Genomic DNA, 25,124 nt, shown 5'->3' with positions numbered 1-25,124 from the left:
TAGTCATCTGCAGAGTAAAGACTGTAAAAACCTCAGAACAATATGGCAAACTGACCTTAAGTGTGAAATTGAGGATGATACCTGGTTGAAGATCTTGTCCAGCTCAGGGAGGAACATAAGGGAAGCCAGGGGGAAACTTACTCAATATAAGATACTACATAGGTTTTATTGGACCCCAACAAGGCTTCATAAGATGGGTCTGACCAACAATTCTCTGTGTTGGAAATGCCAAAAAGACACTGGGACATTTTAACACGCAGTATGAGAATGTGCATTATTGCTACCTTTCTGAAAGGATGTTTGGAATTCTCTGGAGGAATGGTTGGGGTTAACAATTCTAGTTTCACCGAGAATATGCCGGCTGGGCATTAGAACAGAGTTAACTAATGTAACAAATTTGGATTTTGCACTGATCACTGTCAGTGGTGTAAAGTACTTAAGTAAAAAAGTACTACCTAAGTAGTTTTTGGCGGTATCTGTATGGTACTTTACTTTACTATTTATATTTTTGACAACTTTTACTTTTACTTCACTACATTCCTAAAGAAAATAATGTACTTTTTACTCTATACATTTTCCCTGACACCCAAAAGTACTCATTACATTTAAAAAGTATCGTACCCTTATTATACATTTAAGCCTAAAATGACATACCCAAATCTAACTGCCTGTAGCTCAGGACCTGAAGCAAGAATATGCATTTTCTTGGTACCATTTGAAAGGAAACACTTTTACGTTTGTGGAAATGTGAAATTAATGTAGGAGAATATAACACATTAGATCTGGAAAAAGATAATACAAACAAATGAACATGCATTTTTATTTTATTTTTTGTTCCATCATCTTTGAAATACAAGAGAAGGCCATACTTTCAGATAGGAGTCTAGGTGAAATTTAGATTTTGACCACCAGATGGCAGCAGTGTGTGTGCAACGTTTCAGACTGATCCAGTGAAGAATTACATTACTGCACAATATTTTGTATCAAGTCTGCCAGGAGTTTGCCCAAATGTGTCGAATTGGTCAATTTATACATTTTCAAGTACATAACTACAGAGAACATACAAAAATGTTATGGTAATAAGAAAATGTAAGTTTACACACTCCCAGGAATGTCATACATGATGAATCACTAGAATATACACTAACTTTCACACATCTAGATGGGCGGGCGGGGTGGGTGTGAAGCCAGAGACAGTAGTGGGGTCAAACTGTAGACCCCAATTCCTTCGTTTGAACATAAAAATTGATTTTATCAAACAAAACTATGCTACATTTTATCTCTGGGACCCTCAGGATGAAAAATCAGAGCAAGATTACTGAATGTAAGTACATTATTTACCTTCAGAGGTGAATGTATCAAACCAGTTGCTGTGATAAAAGTTTTTTGTTGTTGTGCACTCTCCTCAAACAATAGCATGGTATTTTTTCACTATAATAGCTACTGTTAATTCAAATCAAACCAAATCAAAGTTTATTTGTCATGTGCGCCGAATACAACAGGTGTAGACCTTACAGTGAAATGCTTACTTACAGGCTCTAACCAATAGTGCGGGAAAAAAAGGTATGTGTGTGTGTGTGTGTGTAGGTAAGTAAAGAAATAAAACAACAGTAAAAATACATTTGAAAATAAGAGTAGCAAGGCTATATACAGACACCGGTTAGTCAGGCTTATTGAGGTAGTATGTACATGTGGGTATGGTTAAAGTGACTATGCATATATGATGAGCAGAGAGTAGCAGTAGCGTAAAAAGAGGGGTTGGCGGGTGGTGAGACACAATGCAGATAGCCCGGTTAGCCAATGTGCGGGAGCACTGGTTGGTCGGGACAATTGAGGTAATATGTACATGAATGTATAGTTAAAGTGACTATGCATATAAGATAAACAGAGAGTAGCGAGGGCACACAATGCAAATAGTCCTGGTAACCATTTGGTTACCTGTTCAGGAGTCTTATGGCTTGGGGGTAAAAACTGTTGAGAAGCCTTTTTGTCCTAGACTTGGCACTCCGGTACCGCTTGCCATGCGGTAGTAGAGAGAACAGTCTATGACTGGGGTGGCTGGGGTCTTTGACAATTTTCAGAGCCTTCCTCTGACACCGCCTGGTGTAGAGGTCCTGGATGGCAGGCAGCTTTGCCCCAGTGATGTACTGGGCCGTACACACTACCCTCTGAAGTGCCTTGCGGTCGGAGGCTGAGCAATTGCCGTACCAGGCAGTGATGCAACCGGTCAGGATGCTCTCGATGTTGCAGCTGTAGAACCTTTTGAGGATCTCAGGACCCATGCCAAATCTTTTTAGTTTCCTGAGGGGGAATAGGCTTTGTCGTGCCCTCTTCATGACTGTCTTGGTGTGTTTGGACCATTCTAATTTGTTGTTGATGTGGACACCAAGGAATTTGAAGCTCTCAACCTGCTCCACTACAGCCCCGTCGATGAGAATGGGGACGTGCTCGGTGCTCCTTTTCCTGTTGGCCACAATCATCTCCTTAGTCTTGGTTATGTTGAGGGATAGGTTGTTATTCTGGCACCACCCGGCCAGGTCTCTGACCTCCTCCCTAGAGGCTGTCTCGTCGTTGTCGGTGATCAGGCCTACCACTGTTGTGTCGTCAGCAAACTTAATGATGGTGTTGGAGTCGTGCCTGGCCATGCAGTCGTGGGTGAACAGGGAGTACAGGAGGGGACTGAGCATGCACCCCTGGGGATCTCCAGTGTTGAGGATCAGCATGGCAGATGTGTTGCTACCGACATTCACCACCTGGGGGCGGCCCGTCAGGAAGTGCAGATCCAGTTGCAGAGGGAGGTGTTTAGTCCCAGGTTCCTTAGCTTAGTGATGAGCTTTGAGGGTACTATGGTGTTGAACGCTGAGCTGTAGTCAATGAATAGCATTCTCACATAGGTGTTCCTTTTGTCCATGTGGGAAAGGGCAGTGTGGAGTGCAATAGAGATTGCATCATCTGTGGATCTGTTTGGGCGGTATGCAAATTGGAGTGGGTCTAGGGTTTCTGGGATAATGGTGTTTATGTGAGCCATTACCAGCCTTTCAAAGCACTTCATGGCTACGGACGTGAGTGCTACGGGTCTGTAGTCATTTAGGCAGGTTGCCTTTGTGTTCTTGGGCACAGGGACTATGGGGGTCTGCTTGAAGCATGTTGGTATTACAGACTCAATCAGGGACATGTTGAAAATGTCAGTGATGACACCTCCCAGTTGGTCAGCACATGCCAGGAGCACACGTCCTGGTAATCCATCTGGCCCCGCAGCCTTGTGAATGTTGACCTGTTTAAAGGTCTTACTCACGTCGGCTATGGAGAGCGTGATCACACAGTCATCCGGAACAGCTGATGGTCTCATGCATGCCTCAGTGTTGCTTGCTTCGAAGCGAGCATAGAAGTGATTTAGCTCGTCTGGTAGGCTCGTGTCACTGGGCAGCTCGCGGCTGTGCTTCCCTTTGTAGTCTGTAATAGTTTGCAAGCCCTGCCACATCCGACGAGCGTTGGAGCCGGTGTAGTATGATTCAATCTTAGCCCTGTATTGACGCTTTGCCTGTTTGATGGTTCGTCGCAGGGCATAGCGGGATTTCTTGTAAGCTTCCGGGTTAGAGTCCCACACCTTGAGAGCGGCAGCTCTACCCTTTAGCTCAGTGCGAATGTTGCCTGTAATCCATGGCTTCTGGTTGGGGTGTGTACGTACAGTCACTGTGGGGACGACGTCCTTGATGCACTTATTGATAAAGCCAGTGACTGATGTGGTGTATTCCTCAATGTCATCGGAAGAATCCCGGAAAATGTTCCAGTCTGTGATAACAAAACAGTCCTGTAGTTTAGCATCTGCTTCATCTGACCATTTCTTTATAGACTGAGTCACTGGTGCTTCCTGCTTTAATTTTTGCTTGTAAGCAGGAATCAGGAGGATAGAGATGTGGTCGGATTTACAAAATGGAGGGGAGGGAGAGCTTTGTACGCGTCTTTCCCTCTGGTTGCACATTTAACATGTTGATAGAGATTTGGTAGAACTGATTTAAGTTTCCCTGCATTAAAGTCTCCGGTCACTAGGAGCTCCGCCTCTGGGTGAGTAGTTTCCTGTTTGCTTATTTCCTTATACAGCTGGCTGAGTGCAGTCTTAGTGCCAGCATCTGTCTGTGGTGGTAAATAAACAGCCACGAAAAGTATTGCTGAGAACTCTCTAGGCAAGTAGTGTGGCCTGCAATTTATCACAATATACTCTACTTCAGGCGAGCAAAATCTAGAGACTTCCTTAGATTCCGTGCACCAGCTGTTGTTTACAAATATGCACAGACCGCCCCCCCTCGTCTTACCGGAGTGTGCTGTTCTATCCTGCCGGTGCAGCGTGTATCCCGCTAGATGAATATCCATGTCGTCATTCAGCCACAATTCCGTGAAACATAGGATATTACAGTTTTTGATGTCCCGTTGGTAGGATATTCGTGATCGTACCTCGTCTAGTTTATTGTCCAATGATTGCACGTTGGCGAGTAATATTGACGGTAACGGCAGCTTTCCTAGTTGCCTTCTGGACACTACAGTTAGATGAACAAGAATTGAAGCTTGTCCCAGAAAGTTGGCTGTTGTATACAACGCCATTCTAGTCACATTAGCGCACGTTAGCAACAACCGTCCCGGTTTAGGGACACCCATCCTGTAAAGGTTAAGAGGACAGGAAAATGGTCCAATTCACACACTTATCAAGAGAACATCCCTGGTCCTCCCTACTGCCTCTGATCTGGCAGACTTACTAAACACAAATGCTTCGTTTGTAAATTATGTATGAGTGTTGGAGTGTGCCCCTGGCTATCTGTAAAATAAAATACAAATAAAATGGTGCTGTCTGGTTTGCTTAATATAAGGAATTTGAAATGATTTATCCTTTTACTTTTATACTTAAGAATATATAGAAAAAATACTTTTAGACTTTTACTCAAGTAGTATTTTACTGGGTGACATTCACTTTTACTTGAGTCATTTTCTATTAAGCTATCTTTACTTATACTCAATTATGAGAATTGTCTACTTTTTCCACCACTGATCACTGTTGGTATGGTTACAGCAGCTAGAGTAATCCTTAGCATTTGGAAGGGTCATGCCACTCCTACTTTGAAACAGTGGATAGAATCAATGTTGGAAGTAGCATCGCATGAACAAATGCTTTCTAGGATCACTGGCAGAAACAACAATTCTAGAATCTGGACACATTTTATTTGTTGTGTTGTTTCTACGACTGGGAGGTGATGACTATTGCTTGTGAATCCATTTAGTTCTGTATTGTAGTTTTGTTTGTTTATTTGTATTAAATACAACTTTAATAACAAAACAAATAAAAATATATGTCCCCACATTTTAGAGAATCAAAGGTATTGGGACAAATTCACTTGTGTGTATTAAAGTAGTAAATAATGTAGTGTTTAAATAATGTATTGTGTCATTTTGGAATCTGCATTTTAACCTCATAATCATTGTTTGATTTCAAATCCAAAGTTCTGGAGTACAGAGCCAAAAGAAGAAGACATTTTTACTCTCCCAATAATTACAGAGGGCACTGTGTATGTGTGTGTGTGTGTGTGTGTGTGTGTGTGTGTGTGTGTGTGTGTGTGTGTGTGTGTGTGTGTGTGTGTGTGTGTGTGTGTGTGTGTGTGTGTGTGTGTGTGTGTGTGTGTGTGTGTTCCTATCACGCATAATAGAGACAGAGATAAGGAAGACATCTCTACCTGTCTGCATAACCATATCTCGGCGTGTGTCCATATCAAAGCCCCCTTACATCTCTCGAACGCCAGTCACTAAGGTCACTAAGGTCAGCCATTCGCTTTGTAGACGAGAGTGCTTTCATTGTGTGTGCGGTGTTATTGTAGGTCATTTACAGAACGAACCATTGTACTTTCTTCCCTTCCTCCCTCCCTCCCTTCCTCCCTCTCTCCTCCCCTCCTCCCTCCCTCCGCTCCATCTCTCATATCTCTCCCCACGCTGTCTCTCTTATCCTCCAATCACTTTGAAGTGAAACTTCAAGCACCACCAACCAACTTCACAGCGTAATGACCTCTTATACCTGTCAAACAAGCCTCCTCTCTGTTGTCTGTTGTTGTGAAATGCAGACAGTGTGGAGAGAGCCAGACGGAACGGCTAGCTAATTGAAATGGAAACATTGTGGGGCTTTGGTTTTGGATCGAAATACAATGAAAGAGCATGTAGGATTATGGGTAATTGAGGGATACAATTTGGACACTTTGGGTTAGTTTTTTAGTTGAATTGGGTGGTGTGTGTGTGTGTGTGTGTGTGTGTGTGTGTGTGTGTGTGTGTGTGTGTGTGTGTGTGTGTGTGTGTGTGTGTGTGTGTGTGTGTGTGTGTGTGTGTGTGTGTGTGTGTGTGTGTGTGTGTGTGCGTGCGTGTGTGTGCCCCTCTCTATAGGCCCATTGGGATGGCTTGACTGGACGCATCCTTTTCAACAGAACCAATGGACTGAGGACAGACTTCGACCTGGATGTGATCAGTCTTAAGGAGGACGGACTGGAAAAGGTGTGTGTGTGTGTCTTTTCAACATTCCTTTGGGTTTTCCTTCACTCTTTCCAAATACCTGTGGCTTACTTTTCCATGTGGTTAAGGTGCGTTTTAAACATACCAAGATATCTTTGAAAACAAAAGAAACCAAAACTCTAACCAAACTTGTGGTACATTTGGGAAAAGCTCTATGATTCAAGGCTGTAGCCAATAGCAGTATCGGATGGGGAGGAGCATTTTAAAGTCATTCTGCTGAAGTGAAACTAAAGAAGGTTGCACAGGAAAGGTTTCTCAGACTCTTTAGACCTACTAATCTCTCTGAACTAACTATACATTCTCCAGACCTCTTTCACAAACAGAAAGAACAGAGACAGCAATCACAGACACATGCAGGTGAGAGGAGACAACTGACTAACTACCATGTTCATGTCTTACCTGTTTTATGACTCATTTAGGACGATTTCCAATCTCTATGGTGAAACCATTTATCAAGATTAACTTGTATCTTAATGACATTTTTAGGACTAGTTTTTAATTTACACTCAAATACACTTAAATGAATTATCAACTACGAGAGCTGAGAGATTCAAGGAATTGCTTAATGGTTTCACTTTTGGTCTCTGTCTAGATATGGCGTTATGCAACAGTCTCCTGTCTGAAGAGAACTTCCTGTGCTCTATCTGTCTGGACGTGTTCACTGAGCCAGTGACCACTTCATGTGGACACAACTTCTGCATGGCCTGCATCAGAAAGTACAGGGACAGTGATGACCTGTGCCAGTGTCCAATCTGTAGGAAGAAATTCGACAGGAGACCTGAGATTTGCATCACTGCTTTCATTTCTGAGATGGCTGCTCAGTTCAGGAAATCAGTTCCACTGAGAGCTAGCCACAGCCCAGACCAAAACTATGCCGAGCTTGGGAGAGTGGCCTGTGACGTGTGCACTGGGACGAAGCTGAAGGCTCTGAAGTCATGCCTGGTCTGTCTGACTTCTTACTGTGAGACTCACCTGCAGCCTCATCAGATAGCCCCAGCCCTGAAAAGACATGAGCTGATTGACCCAGTAAAGAACCTGGAAGACAGGATGTGTAAGGAGCATGACAAACCTCTGGACCTGTTCTGTAGGACTGATCTGATGTGTGTTTGTGTCCAGTGCAAGAAAACAGACCACAAGACTAACTACACTGTCCCTCTAGAGGAAGAGTATGGGAAAAAGAAGGCTCAGCTGGGGCAGACAGAGGCAGAAGTGCAGCAGATGATCCAGGAGCGACTGCAGAAGATTCAGGAAATGAAACACTCAGTAGATCTCAGCAAGAGAGAGGCAGACAGAGAGAGATAGCAGACAGCGTGCAGGTCTTCACTGCTCTGGTTCGTTCCATTGAGAGAAGCCAGGTTGAGCTCATTGAGGTAGTTGAGGAGAAGCAGAAAGCAACCAAGGGGCGGGCTGAAGGGCTCATTATAGATCTGAAGCAGGAAATCACTGATCTACATAGGGGACGCAGTGAGCTGAAGCAGCTGTCACACACTGAGGACCACCTCCACCTCCTCCAGAGCTCCTCATCCCTCTGCAGCCTTCCACCTAACAAGGACTGGTCTGAGATCAGTGTTCACCACAGTCTGAGTGTGGAGACAGTGAGGAGAGCTGTGTCTCAGCTGCATGAGACAATCAGGAGTGAAGTGAAGAAGTTGTGTGACGCTGAGCTGAAGTGGATGCAGCAGTGGTCAGTGGATGTCACTCTGGACCCTGATACAGCCCACCCCTCTCTCATCCTTTCTGAGGACAGGAAGCAAGTCAGATATGGAATTAGAGAACAGAATCTCCCTGACAACCCAAAGAGGTTTTCAAAGGGTGCCAGTGTCCTGGGAAAAGATGGCTTCTCTGGGAGATTATACTATGAGGTGCAAGTCAAGGAGACTAAATGGGATTTAGGAGTGGCCAAAGAGTCCATCAACAGGAAGAATGACATTTTCCTGGGTCCTGAGAATGGCTACTGGACCATATGGCTGAGGAACGCAAATGAATATGCAGCTAATGATGACCGAGATGTCAACTTCCTCCTGAGAGAGAAGCCCCAGAAGGTGGGGGTGTTTGTGTATTATGAGGAGGGTCAGGTCTCCTTTTACGATGTGGAGGCCAGGTGTCAAATCTACTCTTTCACTGGCTGCACCTTCACTGAGAAAATCTATTCATACTTCTGCCCCTGTCTTAATGATGGTGGTAAAATAAAAACTCTGCCTCTCTGATCATCACTCCTGTCAATCACACAGACTGAAGTTTTTGTAATGTATTTTATTTAAAAACATAATTATCACAACAAAATACATACACAGTACATATCAAACGTTTCCTTTGTTTTTGTGTTTTTGACTTTTCACCCCAAAAATAGTAAAATAAGCTAAATGTAAATGGTATGTATTGTTCTACTGTCCTCCATTTTGGTAAGAGTATTTTCACCACTGTATACAATACTTTGACTGTTTTCTTACCAATGTACTTTTTGCCCTGGTTTCTTGAATAATTACATTACTCAATTTCCTGGTTTCTCTTCATCATAATGACATAATTGAGAATAATTGTCTTCTAATGAACATTTTGTTCTTAAGGAAAGGGGTGTTCTGTCTTAGGATGGCACGGTGCTGTGTACATACATTACCATTAGGGATGAATGATATATCGGTGAACACATCGGAATCGGACGATATTAGCTAAAAATGCCAACATCGGATGTCTAGTTTAATGCCAATGGGCAAAACCGATGTCAAAGCTGACGTGCATACCTACAGTATATAACGTAGGTACATGATGTAATGACTCCACGTAAAATGTTGCGCTACACGTGCAACACAGCTTTCCTAACCTAGCCCACAATGGCTGCTGTGTGGATTGAGCAGTCAAATGTATTGCCCTTGACAATCAAACGTTCTCTGTCGTTTGTGATGTTGGCCTTCACCGACTGGTCGAGCACCGGTACACACTACCAAGTGCGCAATTTTTCAGATGTTGCCCTACACAGTAATAGCGTCACTGCTATTAGCTTCACGACATACATACTATGGAACACCGTTTGGGTCTTTGCGTGTCAAAAAAGATACAGTAGCACTGTCAAAGCTGTACAAAAAGTCTGCAAACAAGCAAACACCGGCCACGAACGATGTGTTTACAATACTGTGTTGGTAATAAAGCATAATTTGTTCGACCACAACTTCTGGGGTAGCTAGCTTTAGCTTGGTACCTAGCTAGTACCAATACAACCAGCCTAAAACCAATGACCAGTAGAAACTGCAGTCATTTTCATTATTCTTAGCAATGATTTAGGAATCCTCGTGAGTAAGTATTTGCTAGGTTGCCACTTGTTGTCCGCCTATTGAAATTGAACTTCAGTTCATGAAAATAAATAGTTAGCCAGCTACTTAACCCTGTTGCCCAAAGCTAACGTTATAAGCAGCCAGCTAGCTTCATTAGGTTAGTGAGGCTTGACCGGACTTGGTTATGTTTTGTGAAGCTAGCCACAATAAGAATTAGGCACCCTAGTGGAATTTGCGGTTTGCCTTCAAAATAAAAGTATGTCATTGACAGTGATGCAAATGAATACAAATAGTAGAATTATGCCATACTTTTATTTTGAAGGCTAACCGCAAAGTCCACTATTGCAGCTAATCCTTATTGTGGCTAGCTTCACATAGATGGGTCCGACCACCATTAATCAAATAAAAACTGTCTTATAAATTAGGGTTATTTTAGATGATGATACCTAGCTATATAGTTAGCTAGTTAACTATAGCTACTGAAACAGATCATGTCATCTTGCTATGTTTTTGGGGAAGAACATTGTTTGCATCCATTTTCTATGACCAGCACTGTAGGTGCGCGAGACAACTTTACCAGCATCATAGCATACGTGTCGGTGAATCGTTGTGACATATGAAATACGAGTGATAGTGTAATCAATGTGTAATAACTAAGTAAAAAATGTATGAACGTGTTAAATTATTATGTGATGTGCAGTCATATTTAGGTCCTGATTGGTCAACAAGCTTATTTGACACGTCAAATAGTGTTATCTACTGGTCATTGTTTTCTTTTTTGACACGCAAAGACCCAAACGGCGTTCCATAGAAATCCTGGTTGAGAATGAAACTACTGAACAAATGAACAATGAAACAGCACAGCAAGTAAGTGAAAGAAATAGGTTTTGACTGTTTTACTGGTAATGGAGACATACGTAAATGCCAACAAAATAACTTTTTGGTAAGTGTGGTGTGTGTGTCTGTGTGTGTGTGTGTAACCTTTATTTAACTAGGCAAGTCAGTTAAGAACAAATTCTTATTTACAATGACGGCCTACCCCAGCCAAACCCGGACGATGCTGGGCCAATTTTGTGCCACCCTATGGGACTCCCAATCATGGCCAGATGTGATACAGCCTGGATTCGAACCAGGGACTGTAGTGACACCTCTTGCACTGAGATGCCGTGCCTTAGACCGCTGCGTCCATGTGTGTGTGTTAACTATTTAACTGTACTAGAATGCTTAAAAAGGCAGCTAACATTCTAAATATCGGTTATCGGTATCAGGGTTTTTTGGCTTGGAAAATATCGGATATCAGTATCGTTCAAAAATGTATCATATCGTGCTTCACTAATTCACTAATGAGAAACGTGTCACCCACAGATAGGAACGTGGGACCCTCCCAGTGGCCTGAACATGACGGAGAACCACAAGAGCAAGACAACCAACATCACAGACTCTCTGGCTAACAAATCCCTCCGCGTCTCCACCATACTGGTAAACACACATCTGGCTAGGTTTCTGTATGTCTGTAGCCTCACACAGGCACACACAGCATCACTGAAGGCTAGGTCTCTGTATGTCTGTAGCCTCACACAGGCACACACAGCATCGCTGAAGGCTAGGTCTCTGTCTGTCTGTAGCCCTATACAGGCACACAGCAGCATCACTGAAGGCTAGGTCTATGTCTGTCTGTAGCCCTATACAGGCACACACAGCATCACTGAAGGCTAGGTCTATGTCTGTCTGTAGCCCTATACAGGCACACAGCAGCATCACTGAAGGCTAGGTCTATGTCTTTCTGTAGCCCTATACAGGCACACACAGCATCACTGAAGGCTAGGTCTATGTCTGTCTGTAGCCCTATACAGGCACACACAGCATCACTGAAGGGCTAGGTCTCTGTTTCCATCACTGAAGTCACAACGACTGACATCACAGATTTAACTCTTCAGTACTATCAAGGACAGGACTTCATAGTTTAACATACACTACTAAACCGGACATGGCTGGAGTATGATGGGTTTTTGCTCTCTTTTCTCCTCATTCTCTTTCTCGTTCCTTATTTGACACTCTTTGTTGCCGTCTTTACATTACATTTACGTCATTTAGCAGACGCTCTTATCCAGAGCGACTTACAAATTGGTGCATTCACCTTATGATATCCAGTCTTTCTCTGCTCTTTCTTCTCCATCGTTCCTCTCTACCCTTTCTCCACCTCTCCCTCCCCTCTTTCCCCCTCCCTTATTTGATGTTGCCAAATATTTTAATGATTACTTCATTGGCAAAGTGGGAAAACTTAGACAGGAAATGCCAACAACGAACAGTGAGCCATCGTACACATGCATCAAAGAATAAATAATGAAAGAAAAGCATTGCAAGTTAGAATTTTGTGAAGTTAGTGTGGGAGAGGTGGAAAAATTGTTATCGATCAATAATGACAAACATCCTGGCATTGACAACTTAGATGGACAGCTACTGAGGATGGTAGCTGACTCTATAGCCACTCCTATCTGTCATATCTTTAATCTGAACCTAATCTGAGAGGAAAGTCTTTGTCCTCAGGCCTGGAGGGAAGCCAAAGTCATTGCGCTACCCAAAAGTGGTAAAGCAGTCTTTACTGGTTCTAACAGTAGACCTATCAGCTTGCTGCTAGCTCTTAACAAACTTTTGGAGAAAATGGTGTTTGACTAAATATAATGCTATTTCTCTGTAAACAAATTAACACCAGACTTTCAGCATGCTTATAGAGAAGGGCACTCAACATGAACTGCACTGACACTAACTACTGATGTTTGGTTGAAAGAAATTGATAATAACATGATTGTGGGAGCTGTACTGTTAGATTTCAGTGCAGTCTTTGATATTATTGACCATAACCTGTCGTTACGAAAACGTATGTGTTATGGCTTTTCAACATCTGCCATATTGTGGATTCATATCTATCTATCTAAAAGAACTCAGAGGGTTTTCTTTAATGGAAGCTTCTCTAATGTCAAACATGTAAAGTGAGGTGTACCGCAGAGCAGCTCTCTAGGTAAAAAACTGTCATGGGGAGATGTCTGTCTGTAATAAAGAGATGCTCTGCTTTTTTGACAACACACTCCAAAAAGCAAGTCCTGCAGGCTCTAGTTTTATCTTATCTTGATAATTGTCCAGTCGTGTGGTCGAGTGCTGCAAGGAAAGACCTAGTTATGCTGCAGCTGGCCCAGAACAGAGTGGCACGTCTTGCTCTTTATTGTAATCAGAGGACTAATATGAATACTATGCATGTCTAAGAGTTGAGGAGAGACTGACTGCATCACTTCTTCTTTTTCTAAGAAACATTAATGTGTTGAAAATCCCAAATTGTTTGCATAGTGAACTTACACACAGCTCTGAGACACACACTTACCCCACCAGACATGCCACCAGGGGTCTTTTCACAGTCCCCAAAATCCAGAACAAATGCAAGAAAGCATACAGTTCCATCTCATATTGCTCAAATGAACAACAAACCTGGTTTCAAAAAACAGATAAAGCAACACCTTACGGCACAATGCCTCTCCCCTATTTGACCTAGATAGTTTGTATGTATTGATATGTAGGCTACGTGTGCCTTTTTTAAATTGATGTAGTTCTGTCCTTGAGCTGTTCTTGTTTATTAATGTTCAGTATTACAGTGGCAAGAAAAAGTATGTGAACCCTTTAGAATTATGTGGATTTCTGCATAGATTTCACATAAAATTTGATCTGAACTTCATAAAAGTCACAAAAATAGACAAACACAGTGTGCTTTAACTAATATCACACACATTATTGTATGTTTCTTGTCTATATTGAATACATAATTTAAACATTCACAGTGTAGCTTGGAAAAAGTATGTGAACCCCTAGGCTAATGACTTCTCCAAAAGCTAATTGGAGTCAGGAGTCAACTAACCTGGAGTCGAATAAATGAGACAAGATTGGAGATTTTGGTTAGAGCTGCCCTGCCCCATAAAAAACACTCACAAAATGTGAGTTTGCTATTCACAAGAAGCATTGCCTGATGTGAACCATACCTCGAACAAAAGAGATCTCAAAAGACCTAAGATTAAGAATTGTTGCCTTGAATAAATTCTGGAAAAGATTACAAAAGTATCTTTAAAAGTCAGTCCATGGTAAGACAAATTGTCTGTAAATGGAGAAATTTCAGCACTGTTGCTACTCTCCCTAGGAGTGGCCGTCTTCCATAGATGACTGCAAGAGCACAGCGCAGAATGCTCAATGAGGTTAAGAAGAATCCTAGTGTCAGCTAAAGACTTACAGAAATCTCTGGAAGATGCTAACATCTCTGTTGACGAGTCTACAATACGTAAAACACTAAACAAAAATGCCGTTCATGGGAGGACATCATGGAAGAAGCCACTGCTGTCCAAAAAAAACATTGCTGCAAGTCTGAAGTTTGCAAAAGAGCACCTGGATGTTCCACAGTGCTAATGGCAAAATATTCTGTGGACAGATGAAACTGAAGTTGTGTTGTTTGGAGGGAACACACAACACTATGTGTGGAGAAAAAAGGCACAGCACACCAACATCAAAACCTCATCTCAACTGTAAACTATGGTTGAGGGAGCATCATGGTTTGGGGCTGCTTTGCTGCCTCAGGGCCTGGACAGCTTTCTATCATCGACGGAAAAATGAATTCCCAAGTTTATCAAGACATTTTGCAGGAGAATGTAAGGCTATCTGTCTGCCAATTGAAGCTCAAAAGAAGTTAGGTGATGCAACAGAACAACATTCCAAAACACAGAAGTAAATCAACAACAGAATGGCTTGAAAATAGGCCTTCTGGAGAGGCCCAGTCAGTCCTGACCTCAAGCCGATTGAGATGCTGTGGCATGACCTCAAGAGAGCAGTTCACACAAGACATCCCAAGAATATTACTGAATTGAAAGAGTTTTGTAAAGAGAAGCGGTAAAAAAATCCTCCTGACCGTTGTGCAGGTCTGATCCTCAACTACAGAAAACGTTTGGTTGAGGTTATTGTTGCCAAAGGAGGGTCAACCAGTTATTAAATCCAAGGGTTCACATACTTTTTCCAACCTGCACTGTGAATGTTTACACGGTGTGTTCAGTAAAAACATGGAAAATTATAATTGTTTGTGTGTTATTAGTTTAAGCAGACTGTGTTTGTCTATTGTTGTGACTTAGATGAAGATCAGATAACGTTTTTTGACAAATTTTGGCAGAAATTCAGGTAATTCTAAAGGGTTCACATACTTTTTCTTACCACTGTATGTCATGTTTCATGTTTTGTGTGGATCCCAGGAAGAGAAGCTGCTGCTTTCTCAACAACTACTTTTGTCTTTTGCCCCCTCTCTGCCTCTCTCTCCTTTCTTCTTCTCCTTCTACCCCCCCATGTTTCCTTAACAGGTGGAGCCCTACGTGATGTTCAAGAAGTCAGACAAGCCGCTGTACGGCAACGACCGCTTCGAAGGCTACTGCATCGACCTTCTCCGCGAGCTCTCAGCAATCCTGGGCTTCCGCTATGAGGTGAGTGGCTTCCCATGTGTCTCAGTTGGCGTAGTATGGTGCTTGTAACACCAGGGTTCTGGGATCAATCACGATGGTATGAAAATGAATGTGTGTACTTCTACAAGTTTCTACCAAATTATATATATTGTTATTGTTAATATTAATAGCTTTTGTTGTTGTCATTCTTATTCTCATTAATAGGTGCGCCTGGTGGAGGACGGGAAGTACGGGGCGCTGGAGGAGAGCACGGGCCAGTGGAACGGCATGGTCAGGGAGCTCATGGACCATGTGAGTAGGGGGAGGAGAAGTGGACTATTGTCATGGTTACCATAGTGGTTATTGGTGGGTTGTCGTGTTGATGAGGATACGATTGGTTGGATAATGGATACAATGGAGTTTCACGGGCTTCAGATAGGTTCAGAGGTTATGTCTGTAATGTAGCTTCATGGTCTTCAGATAGGTTCAGAGGTTATGTCTATAATGTAGCTTCATGGGCTTCAGATAGGTTCAGAGGTTATGTCTATAATGTAGCTTCATGGTCTTCAGATAGGTTCAGAGGTTATGTCTATAATGTAGCTTCATGGTCTTCAGATAGGTTCAGAGGTTATGTCTATAATGGAGTTTCATGGTCTTCAGATAGGTTCAGAGGTTATGTCTATAAGGTAGCTTCATGGTCTTCAGATAGGTTCAGAGGTTATGTCTATAATGTAGCTTCATGGTCTTCAGATAGGTTCAGAGGTTATGTCTATAATGTAGCTTCATGGTCTTCAGATAGGTTCAGAGGTTATGTCTATAATGTAGCTTCATGGTCTTCAGATAGGTTCAGAGGTTATGTCTATAATGGAGTTTCATGGTCTTCAGATAGGTTCAGAGGTTATGTCTATAATGGAGTTTCATGGTTGACCCTGAGGACCTGCATATATGCGCTACAAATGGAGCCCAAATTGAGCTTGTTTCTCAATATAAGTACCTGGGTTGGATTGATGACAAGTTGTCCTTCGTAACACATATAGAAAATCTGACTAAGAAGCTAAGATTATTTTTATATATTGAAATAAATCATGCCTCAGTATTGAAAATAGGAGAAAGATTTTTCAAACAACATTTCTCCCTGTATTTAATTTTGGTTATATTGTTTACATGCTGTTTTGAAACCCTTGGACGCAGTCTACCATTCCACAATACATTTTATCACAGCGGACAATGTTAGGACTCATCATTGTAGTCTGTATAAAATGTGGGATGGACCTCTCTGTTTGTAAGAAGTGAGCTGCATTCTCTTTAATTTATTTCCAAAGCAATCTGACAGAGACTCCCTCCATATGTAACGTCATTAATTAAGTTAAGAATCATAAGTTATCTAAACCCGTTCTCAGAAATGTATCGCACTAAAAGCTATTAATTGTGTCCCTTCCGTCTCCACAGATTTGGGAAAATCTGCCTTTAGTTTTTTTGCCCCTAATTTGTGGAACAATCTGCAGAGTTCACTGCAGTTAGATGTGCTGCTGTCACTCAGGCAGTTTACATTACCGATTGACGACTTTTATGTAGTTGAATGTGATTGCTTTTATTAAATATGTTTATTTTGGTTGATTGTGTCCTGAATTATATTGTTTTATACACATATATGTGTATGTTTTATTTAGAGGTCGACCAATTATGCTTTTTCAACGCTGATACCGATGCCGATTCTTGGAGGACCAAAAAAATCCGATACTGATTAATCTGCCGATTTTAAATAAAACAATTTAAAAAAAAACGTTTTTATTTATTTAAATGTGTAATAATGACAATTACAACAATACTGAATGAACACTTTTATTTCAACTTAATATAATACAGAAATAAAAATCTATTTAGTCTCAAATAAATAATGAAACATGTTCAATTTAGTTTAAATAATGCAAAAACAAAGTGTTGGAAAAGAAAGTAAAATTGCAATATGTGCCATGTAAAAAAGCTAACGTTTAAGTTCCTTGCTCAGAACATGAGAACATTTGAAAGCTGGTGGTTCCTTTTACCATGAGTCTTCAATATTCCCAGGTAAGACGTTTTAGGTTGTAGTTATTATAGGAATTATAGGACTATTTCTCTCTATACCATTTGTATTTCATATACCTTTGACTATTGGATGTTCTTATAGGCACTATAGTATTGCCAGCCTAATCTGGGGAGTTGATAGGCTTGAAGTCATAAACAGCGCTGTGCTTCAAGTATTGCGAAGAGCTGCTGGCAAACGCAGGGAAAGTGCTGTTTGAATGAATGCTTACGAGCCTGCTGCTGCCTATCACCGCTCAGTCAGACTGCTCTATCAAATATAAAATCATAGACTTAATTATAATACCATAAACACACAGAAATACGAGCCTTAAGTCATTAATATGGTCATATCCGGAAACTATCATTTAAAAAACAAAACGTTTATTCTTTCAGTGAAATACAGAACCGTTTCGTATTTTATCGAATGAGTGGCATCCATAAGTCTAAATATTGCTGTTACATTGCACAACCTTCAATGTTATGTCATAATTATGTAAAATACTGGCAAATTAATTACGGTCTTTGTTAGGAAGAAATGGTCTTCACACAGTTCGCAACGAGCCAGGCAGCCCAAACTGCTGCATATACCCTGACTCTGCTTGCACAGAACGCAAGAGAAGTGACACAATTTCCCTCATTAATATTGCCTGCTAACATTAATTTATTTTAACTAAATATGCAGGTTAAAAAAATATATACTTGTGTATTGATTTTAAAGAAAGGCATTGATGTTTATGGTTAGGTACATTGGTGCAACGACAGTGCTTTTTTCACGAATGCGCTTGTTAAATCATCACCCGTTTGGCGAAGTAGACTGTGATTCGATGATAAATTAACATGCACCGCATTGATTATTGGCAATGCAGGACAAGCTAGTTAAACTAGTAATATCATCAACCATGTGTAGTTAACTAGTGATTATGTTAACATTGATTGTTTTTTATAAGTTTAATGCTAGCTAGCAACTTACCTTGGCTCCATGCTGCACTTGCGTAACAGGTGGTCATCAGCCTGCCACACAGTCTCCTCGTGGACTGCAACGTAATCAGACATAATCGGCATCCTAAATGCTGATAACCGATTGTTATGAAATCTTGAAATCGGCCATGCCGATTAATCGATCGACCTCTAGTTTCATTATTCTGTTTTTATTGTAATGTATACAGGGCTCTCTTGTAAAATAGATTTTTAATCTCAGTGTGACTCCCTGTTTAAAAAAAAGGTTAAATAAAAATAAATGGTCTTCAGATAGGTTCAGAGGTTATATCTACAGTATAATGGGGTCTGTTTTGGGTGGTGCACAAATTATAATAGGGACGCTTTTCAGTTCTTCGACTTCCCAGTTCCCACCAACTACATTACACCTTTATTTAGCAAGGTAAGTTATATTTCAAATATAATAACCTAGTTTAAAGGCCCACCCTGACTTTTCCCTTGTCTATCTTAGCTCTTTTAATGTGATACCAAATCCCCTGATTGGTGAACTCCAACAACCCCCCCTCCACCTCTCTGTTTTAATGTAATTGGTGCAAATGTGGTGAACCAGCCTGGCCCCAGATCTGTTTGATGTCTTGTCCTATAGCCAGTGTCACGTCAAACATGTTGTCAAGATGGCACAAACAGATCTGGGTCCAGGCTATCTTCCACATCTCTCTTCGCAGAAAGCAGACCTAGCGGTAGCTCCGTTGGCCATCACCTACGTGAGGGAGAAGGTCATCGACTTCTCCAAGCCCTTCATGACCCTGGGGATAAGTATCCTCTACCGCAAGCCCAACGGAACCAACCCGGGCGTCTTCTCCTTCCTCAACCCCCTCTCACCCGATATCTGGATGTATATTCTGCTGGCTTACTTGGGTGTCAGTTGTGTGCTGTTTGTCATAGCCAGGTAACATGCCATCGCTCACCCCTCGCTTTCACAAACCAGATAGTGGCTTTTCTCTGCAACTCATGATACTAGAACAAGTCCAGAATGTGGAGTTATTCTACCTCTAAAATTGAAACTCTATGCCTTAAAGGAAAGCTTTTACAGTGAAGTGTGACAGTCTGACAGACTGTGTATATGCCCTTAAGCTCATGTAAAGATATCTTATGTAAAGTACTGTGGACATGCCCTGGCTTGTCTCCAGACTGAGGAAAATATGAAACAATCAGTGTGAGGCCTTGTCTGACCTTTGGTTATATATTGGTTTGCTCAGGGTTAGGCCTTGAATACAGTATGTTTATTTAGCTATTATAAGTGTAGTAGTATCTTAGTGGGCAAAACTGGTTGCAATGACATAATTATGAAGTAATATTGTATGCTGGTTGTAAAATAATGTTTTTAAGACACCCTTTTCACAACCAGAAAAATACGTCTTTAGATGGTTGTAATCTGGTTATCTGTATCCAGAAAACCAGTTTACACACAGAATATGATGTTATTGGGAAGTCCCATTACAACTGTCGGCCGCTGGGTAGTAGAATTCCCCTGACCGAAGCATTGCTACGTAATCCTATGTAGAAAAGTGTTAACTAACCCCAGAACTCTGGGGTGCCAGCTGTTATGTGTTCTTTGGTTTGACCCCAAGAGTTTTGTGGTTAATGCACTTATTCCAAATGTTACTGGCATTATGATCAGCTGAGAGGAAGGCAACAACTGTCACCTAAGTTGGTTCAGAATATGCACTTATTTTATTGCAATCTTTTTCGAACGTTTGTTGGGTAAGTTTCTCTGTATTTTAAATGTAGCCTTTTCATTGTCCTACGTTTACACAGTGAAATGAACCCAGATATAGCTCCAAGCATGTTTGTGTGTTTCTACATGATGTGTGTATGACATTGTGCTTATTATAACAAATCCACTTCCTTGAACTGTGTGCCAACGTAATGGAAATGGTTCGGTGAACCACGCTGCTCTCCTGATGAATAACCTTGCCTGAAACGTGAAGACATGGTCTTACGAGGCTTTAGCTCAGCAGTCAATGGCGATTCGGGAAACCTGGGTTTGAACCCAGTAAATCGCACCAATATTGCCTCTATACCATTGTGTTAATTATCAGATAACTCGTTCTATGTCTTCCATGGGGGTGTTGACGTGTAATAGCTCAAAGCCTGCTATATGCTATTTTCCCCCAGGCGTCAACTTGCTGAGCTGAGCTCTCTCATAATTGAAGTATTGACCACTCAACAAACAGATTGGTTGATTGAGTCCCTTTATGTCCAGGATATAGTTTTCTTTAATCCCCTACAAATAGATCTCTAACGAGTTAAAAGCTAATTGACCCACATCCAAAGGACTAAAAGGAAGGATATTCCTACGCTCTACAACATTTGATTTTTATTCAGTTCCTAACGAAATGTAGTTCTTTAACTGCTCTTCCTTTGTTGAGAAAGAAACGCAGTTGAAATTCCCTCAGACGGTGTTCACAACCATAGAAAACCTACGTATTGAGTCGCAAAAGATATCTCAGACAATGCATGGGCCACCATACACAATAAGGTCCCTGTCATTACATGTACATATGGAGTTGTTCCTCATTCTGGCTAACACGCTAGATAAGCACCAATCACAGTGTCAGGCTCTTTCCTTCACACATACACACAACACACACACACACACAGGCATGCATGCACTCAAACACATTCTCTCACACACACACATATACACACATGCACAGACACACACACACATACACCTACACACACCTCTCCTCAGATGCCCTGAGACAGGAAGGGAAACAGATCTATAAAGCCGACTAGAGTGATTGAGTCCAGCAGACAGCTAATAGGAGGGTGCCTGATGAGTTTTTGTGGCTGTGGATAGGAGGAGAGAAGATGAGAGGACAGGAGGATGGGAGGAGAGGAGGATGAGAGGAGAGGATGAGAGAGGAGGAGTATAAGATGAGAGGAAAGGAGGAAGAGAGGAGAGGAGGAGAGAAGGATGAGAGGAGAGGAGGAGAGAAGGATGAGAGGAGAGGAGAATGAGGAGAGGAGGAGAGGAGGATGAGAGGCGAGGAGGAGAGAAGGATGAGAGGAGGAGTCCTTTTGTTATTCTGTGTGGGACTCTGCATGTCCCCTGTCTGCGCTCTGTCTGTGTGTCTGTGTGTATGCCATCTGTGTGTGTGTGCATGTACGCGTACGTGAGTGTGTATGTCTGTGTGTGAGTGTGCATGTGTGCGTGTGTGCGCAGGGTGACACTTCTCTCCTGCGGGAATCAGTGTGCAGAACACAACCCAGAGGAATACAGGAGTGGAACACACAGCAAAACCTCTCTCTCACACACACACACACACACACACACACACACACACACACACACACACACACACACACACACACACACACACACACACACACACACACACACACACACATGCGTTTCACACTGTCACACAATGTCACAAACCACATGATGCCACAGGGGACATTGAACGGTGGCGCACGGTCGCCAGCGGTTACAAGGAGACTGAGCTCATTGACATTCTGGCCTGTCAGGCGGTCGGATGGGGCTGGCAGGAAGTTTAATGGCCCATAATTCATCATGTTTGTGGAATAAACGTCCCTTTATCACAGAGAGCCATAAACACTAAGCAAAGTCATACTGATGAAATGTGGTTACAGTTTACAGTGGGATGTAGTGGTAAACACAAAGATTGGTAAATGCACAACAACGCTAACTTTATTTTATAAATGACAATGTGTGTAAAACAGCATTTACCCTCTGCTATATCCCTGGTGCTATTCATGTGAGAAGTATACACTGAGTGTACAAAACATTAAGAATACCTTCCTAATATTGATTTGCTCCTGCTTTGGTCCTCAGAACAGCTTCAATTCATCAGGGAATGGACTCTACAAGGTGTTGAAAGCGTTCCACAGGGATGCTGGCCCATGTTGACTCTAATGCTTCTCACAGTTGTGTCAAGTTGGCTGGATGTCCTTTGAGTGGTGGACCATTCTTGATAACTGTTGAGCGTGAAAAACCCAGCAGCTTTGCAATTCTTGACACTCAAACCGGTGCGCCTGGCACCTAATACCATATCCCATTCAGAAGCACTTACACTCCCATTCAAAAGTTTGGGGTCACTTAGAAATAACCTGGTTTTTGAAAGAAAATCACATTTTCTTGTCCATTAAAATAACATTTTAACAATTGATCAGAAATACAGTGTAGACATTGTTAATGTTGTAAATGACTATTGTAGCTAGAAACAGCTGATTTTTTTTAATGGAATATCTACATAGGCATACAGAGGCCCATTATCAGCAACCATCATTCCTGTGTTCCAATGGCACGTTGTGTTAGCTAATCCAAGTTTATCATTTAAAAAGCCTAATTGATCATTATAAAACCCGTTTGCAATTATGTTAGCACAGCTGAAAAGTGTTGTCCTGATTAAAGAAGCAATAAAACTGGCCTTCTTTAGACTAGTTGAGTATCTGTGGGTTCGATTACAGGCTCAAAATGGCCAGAAACAAAGACCTTTCTTCTGAAACTTGTCAGTCTATTCTTGTTCTAGGAAATGAAGACTATTCCATGCAAGAAATTGCCAAGAAACTGAAGATTCAAAATGTGTGGAGTACTTTTGGATGTCAGGGAAAATGTATGGAGTAAAAAGTACAGAATTTTCTTTAGGAATGTAGTGAAGTAAAATTGTCAAAAATAGAAATAGTGAAGTACAAATACCCACAAAAAAACGACTTAAGTAGTACTTTAAAGTATTTTTACTTAAGTACTTCACATCACTGTGTATTGGATGTTGTATAGGTGATCAGACATGCCCATATTAGGCAACTCCACTAGCACAAACTGAATCAGGTCCTGATGCCTAATGCTAACCCAATCCCACTCTCAGGTCCTGATGCCTAATGCTAACCCAATCCCACTCTCAGGTCCTGATGCCTAATGCTAATCCAATCCCACTCTCAGGTCCTGATGCCTAATGCTAACCCAATCCCACTCTCAGGTCCTGATGCCTAATTCTAACCCAATCACACTCTCAGGTTCTGATATCTAATGCTAATCCAATCACACCGCTAATTTGATGCCACTCTCACTTAATAAGCTTCTACTGCAGTGGGCTAAATCAGGGTCACAGAGTGTTTCTTGGTAGACTTAAACAAATCTAATTTCAACCAAAAGTATACATCTCACACACATGGTTATGGGCTTAAAATAAGAAGATACATATACCATGGCAGATATAGAGTTGAAATGTATTACGTTTTGAGTTTGCATCCCAATATTACACTTCATATAAAGAACAGAAGACTGAAATATAACAAAACCGTTTGACATTGAAACACCTGACTTTCTACGTATAAAAAAGGTGTATTAATTATGAAATGATTAAAAGTATTAATAACATTACACCCATGAATCCACTGTCATTTGACTGCAGTTAAGGGCTACCATAATAAAGGAGGAACATCCCAAGGGAGTGAGGGAGTCTGGTGGCATCAGGAAGGAGAGGGGGAGTCGATGAATCTCAATGAGCTCCATAGATGATCAGGGATGGGGACGTAATCTCCAGTGACAGTGTTATTCCACTCCATCGATCGGGCCTCACAATAAACTGAAGGCATTTGAATACGTCAATATGTTGATCTAGGGGAAAGGGGAAATTATTTGTGTTTGGTCTCCAGTGGAGAATAGGAATCTAAGGCCATAGTAAAAGATTGTAAGAGCGTCAATTGTTTCAGTTGCCTACAATAACACGATTTTGAAAAAGAATTGGGCAGTCTTGTGTTCGAGACCACCTAACGCGAGATCGATTCAAGGCCAAAACCGGAGCAAATCGAGTCCGAGACAAGACCAAGACTGGGGGGGGTGGGCGCGAGACCAAGACAAGACCAAGACTGGAGGGAGGGCGAGACCGAGACAAGACCAAGACTGGAGGGGGGGGGGGGGGCGAGACCGAGACAAGAACAAGACTGGAGGGGGGGGGCGAGACCGAGACAAGACCAAGACTGGAGGGAGGGCGAGACTAAGTCAAGACCAAGACAAGAAAAAAGCGAGTCCAATTTAAGACCATGATTGTAATTTTGTCAAATCACCACATAATAAGATTTCAAAATGTCCGGTATTTCTGTGTTCATATTTCAGAACAACATATGGATTCTTTAGACATTCAGAATAGTGAATAAATGCATGCTGAGGTAAAATAGAGCCACTCTACAAATGATTACTAACCCAAACACAGTGGGGAACAATTGGCCTTCTATGCCTTCAGAGAAGGGCTAAGAATGTATAAAATAATTATTATAATAATCTAATAATAATGATAAATATATTATTATTTTATTATTTTTGATGATGTTCTTATTTAATCTCTTAAGTTTTTATTGGAAAGGAAAGGGTTAACACTGAAGAGAAAAAAATATCCAATCAGGATTTCTTTTTTCTGGTCTCTGGGGAGATAAAGCTACAGTAGCTTGCTAAGTCAGCCATTGGCTAGGCCATCATGAGCTAGATAAAGGCATCTGCCACTCAACTATATTAGGGCAACATTTTGGAGTGGCAGTGGAATCAACCAATCACATTTTGACTTAATGGGTGGGACCGTTTTTACAAAAACGTATGGAAACTGCCTTCTTGAAGGCTAATAGCATAGCGAGCAGTAGTTTTCCCACGGTCTAGCTAGCTAGCTTTTGTGTCCGGCTAGTTTGCAGCAGCTGCAGCAGGTGTTATCAAAGAGGATGTTTTTGCTAATTTGTTAGCTTCTCCCTTTTCAAAGATAACTTTCAACAAGAAGTTAAGTTTCAAATGATCATCACCTGGGGAGTGGAACTGTGGTTTTTATTACAGCACACTTGC

At 41.7% G+C, this 25,124-nt stretch overlaps 1 protein-coding gene across 1 annotated transcript in view; it reads left to right on the top strand.

The window, feature by feature from the left end:
* LOC106571163 (glutamate receptor ionotropic, kainate 2) overlaps positions 1-25,124 on the top strand; it is a 171,613-nt gene that overhangs the window by 107,609 nt on the left and 38,880 nt on the right. The window contains exons 9-13 of the mRNA XM_045695592.1: positions 6,415-6,522; positions 11,175-11,288; positions 15,188-15,307; positions 15,491-15,577; positions 18,991-19,214. Of these exons, the coding sequence (XP_045551548.1) occupies positions 6,415-6,522; positions 11,175-11,288; positions 15,188-15,307; positions 15,491-15,577; positions 18,991-19,214 (653 nt within the window). The remainder of the gene's footprint in view (positions 1-6,414; positions 6,523-11,174; positions 11,289-15,187; positions 15,308-15,490; positions 15,578-18,990; positions 19,215-25,124) is intronic.

This window comes from Salmo salar, chromosome ssa15, assembly GCF_905237065.1.
Source record: "Salmo salar chromosome ssa15, Ssal_v3.1, whole genome shotgun sequence".
Classification (NCBI taxonomy): Eukaryota; Metazoa; Chordata; class Actinopteri; order Salmoniformes; family Salmonidae; genus Salmo; species Salmo salar.
The sequence above is the reverse complement of the archived record's forward strand: the minus strand, read 5'-3'. Positions and strand labels throughout refer to the sequence as shown.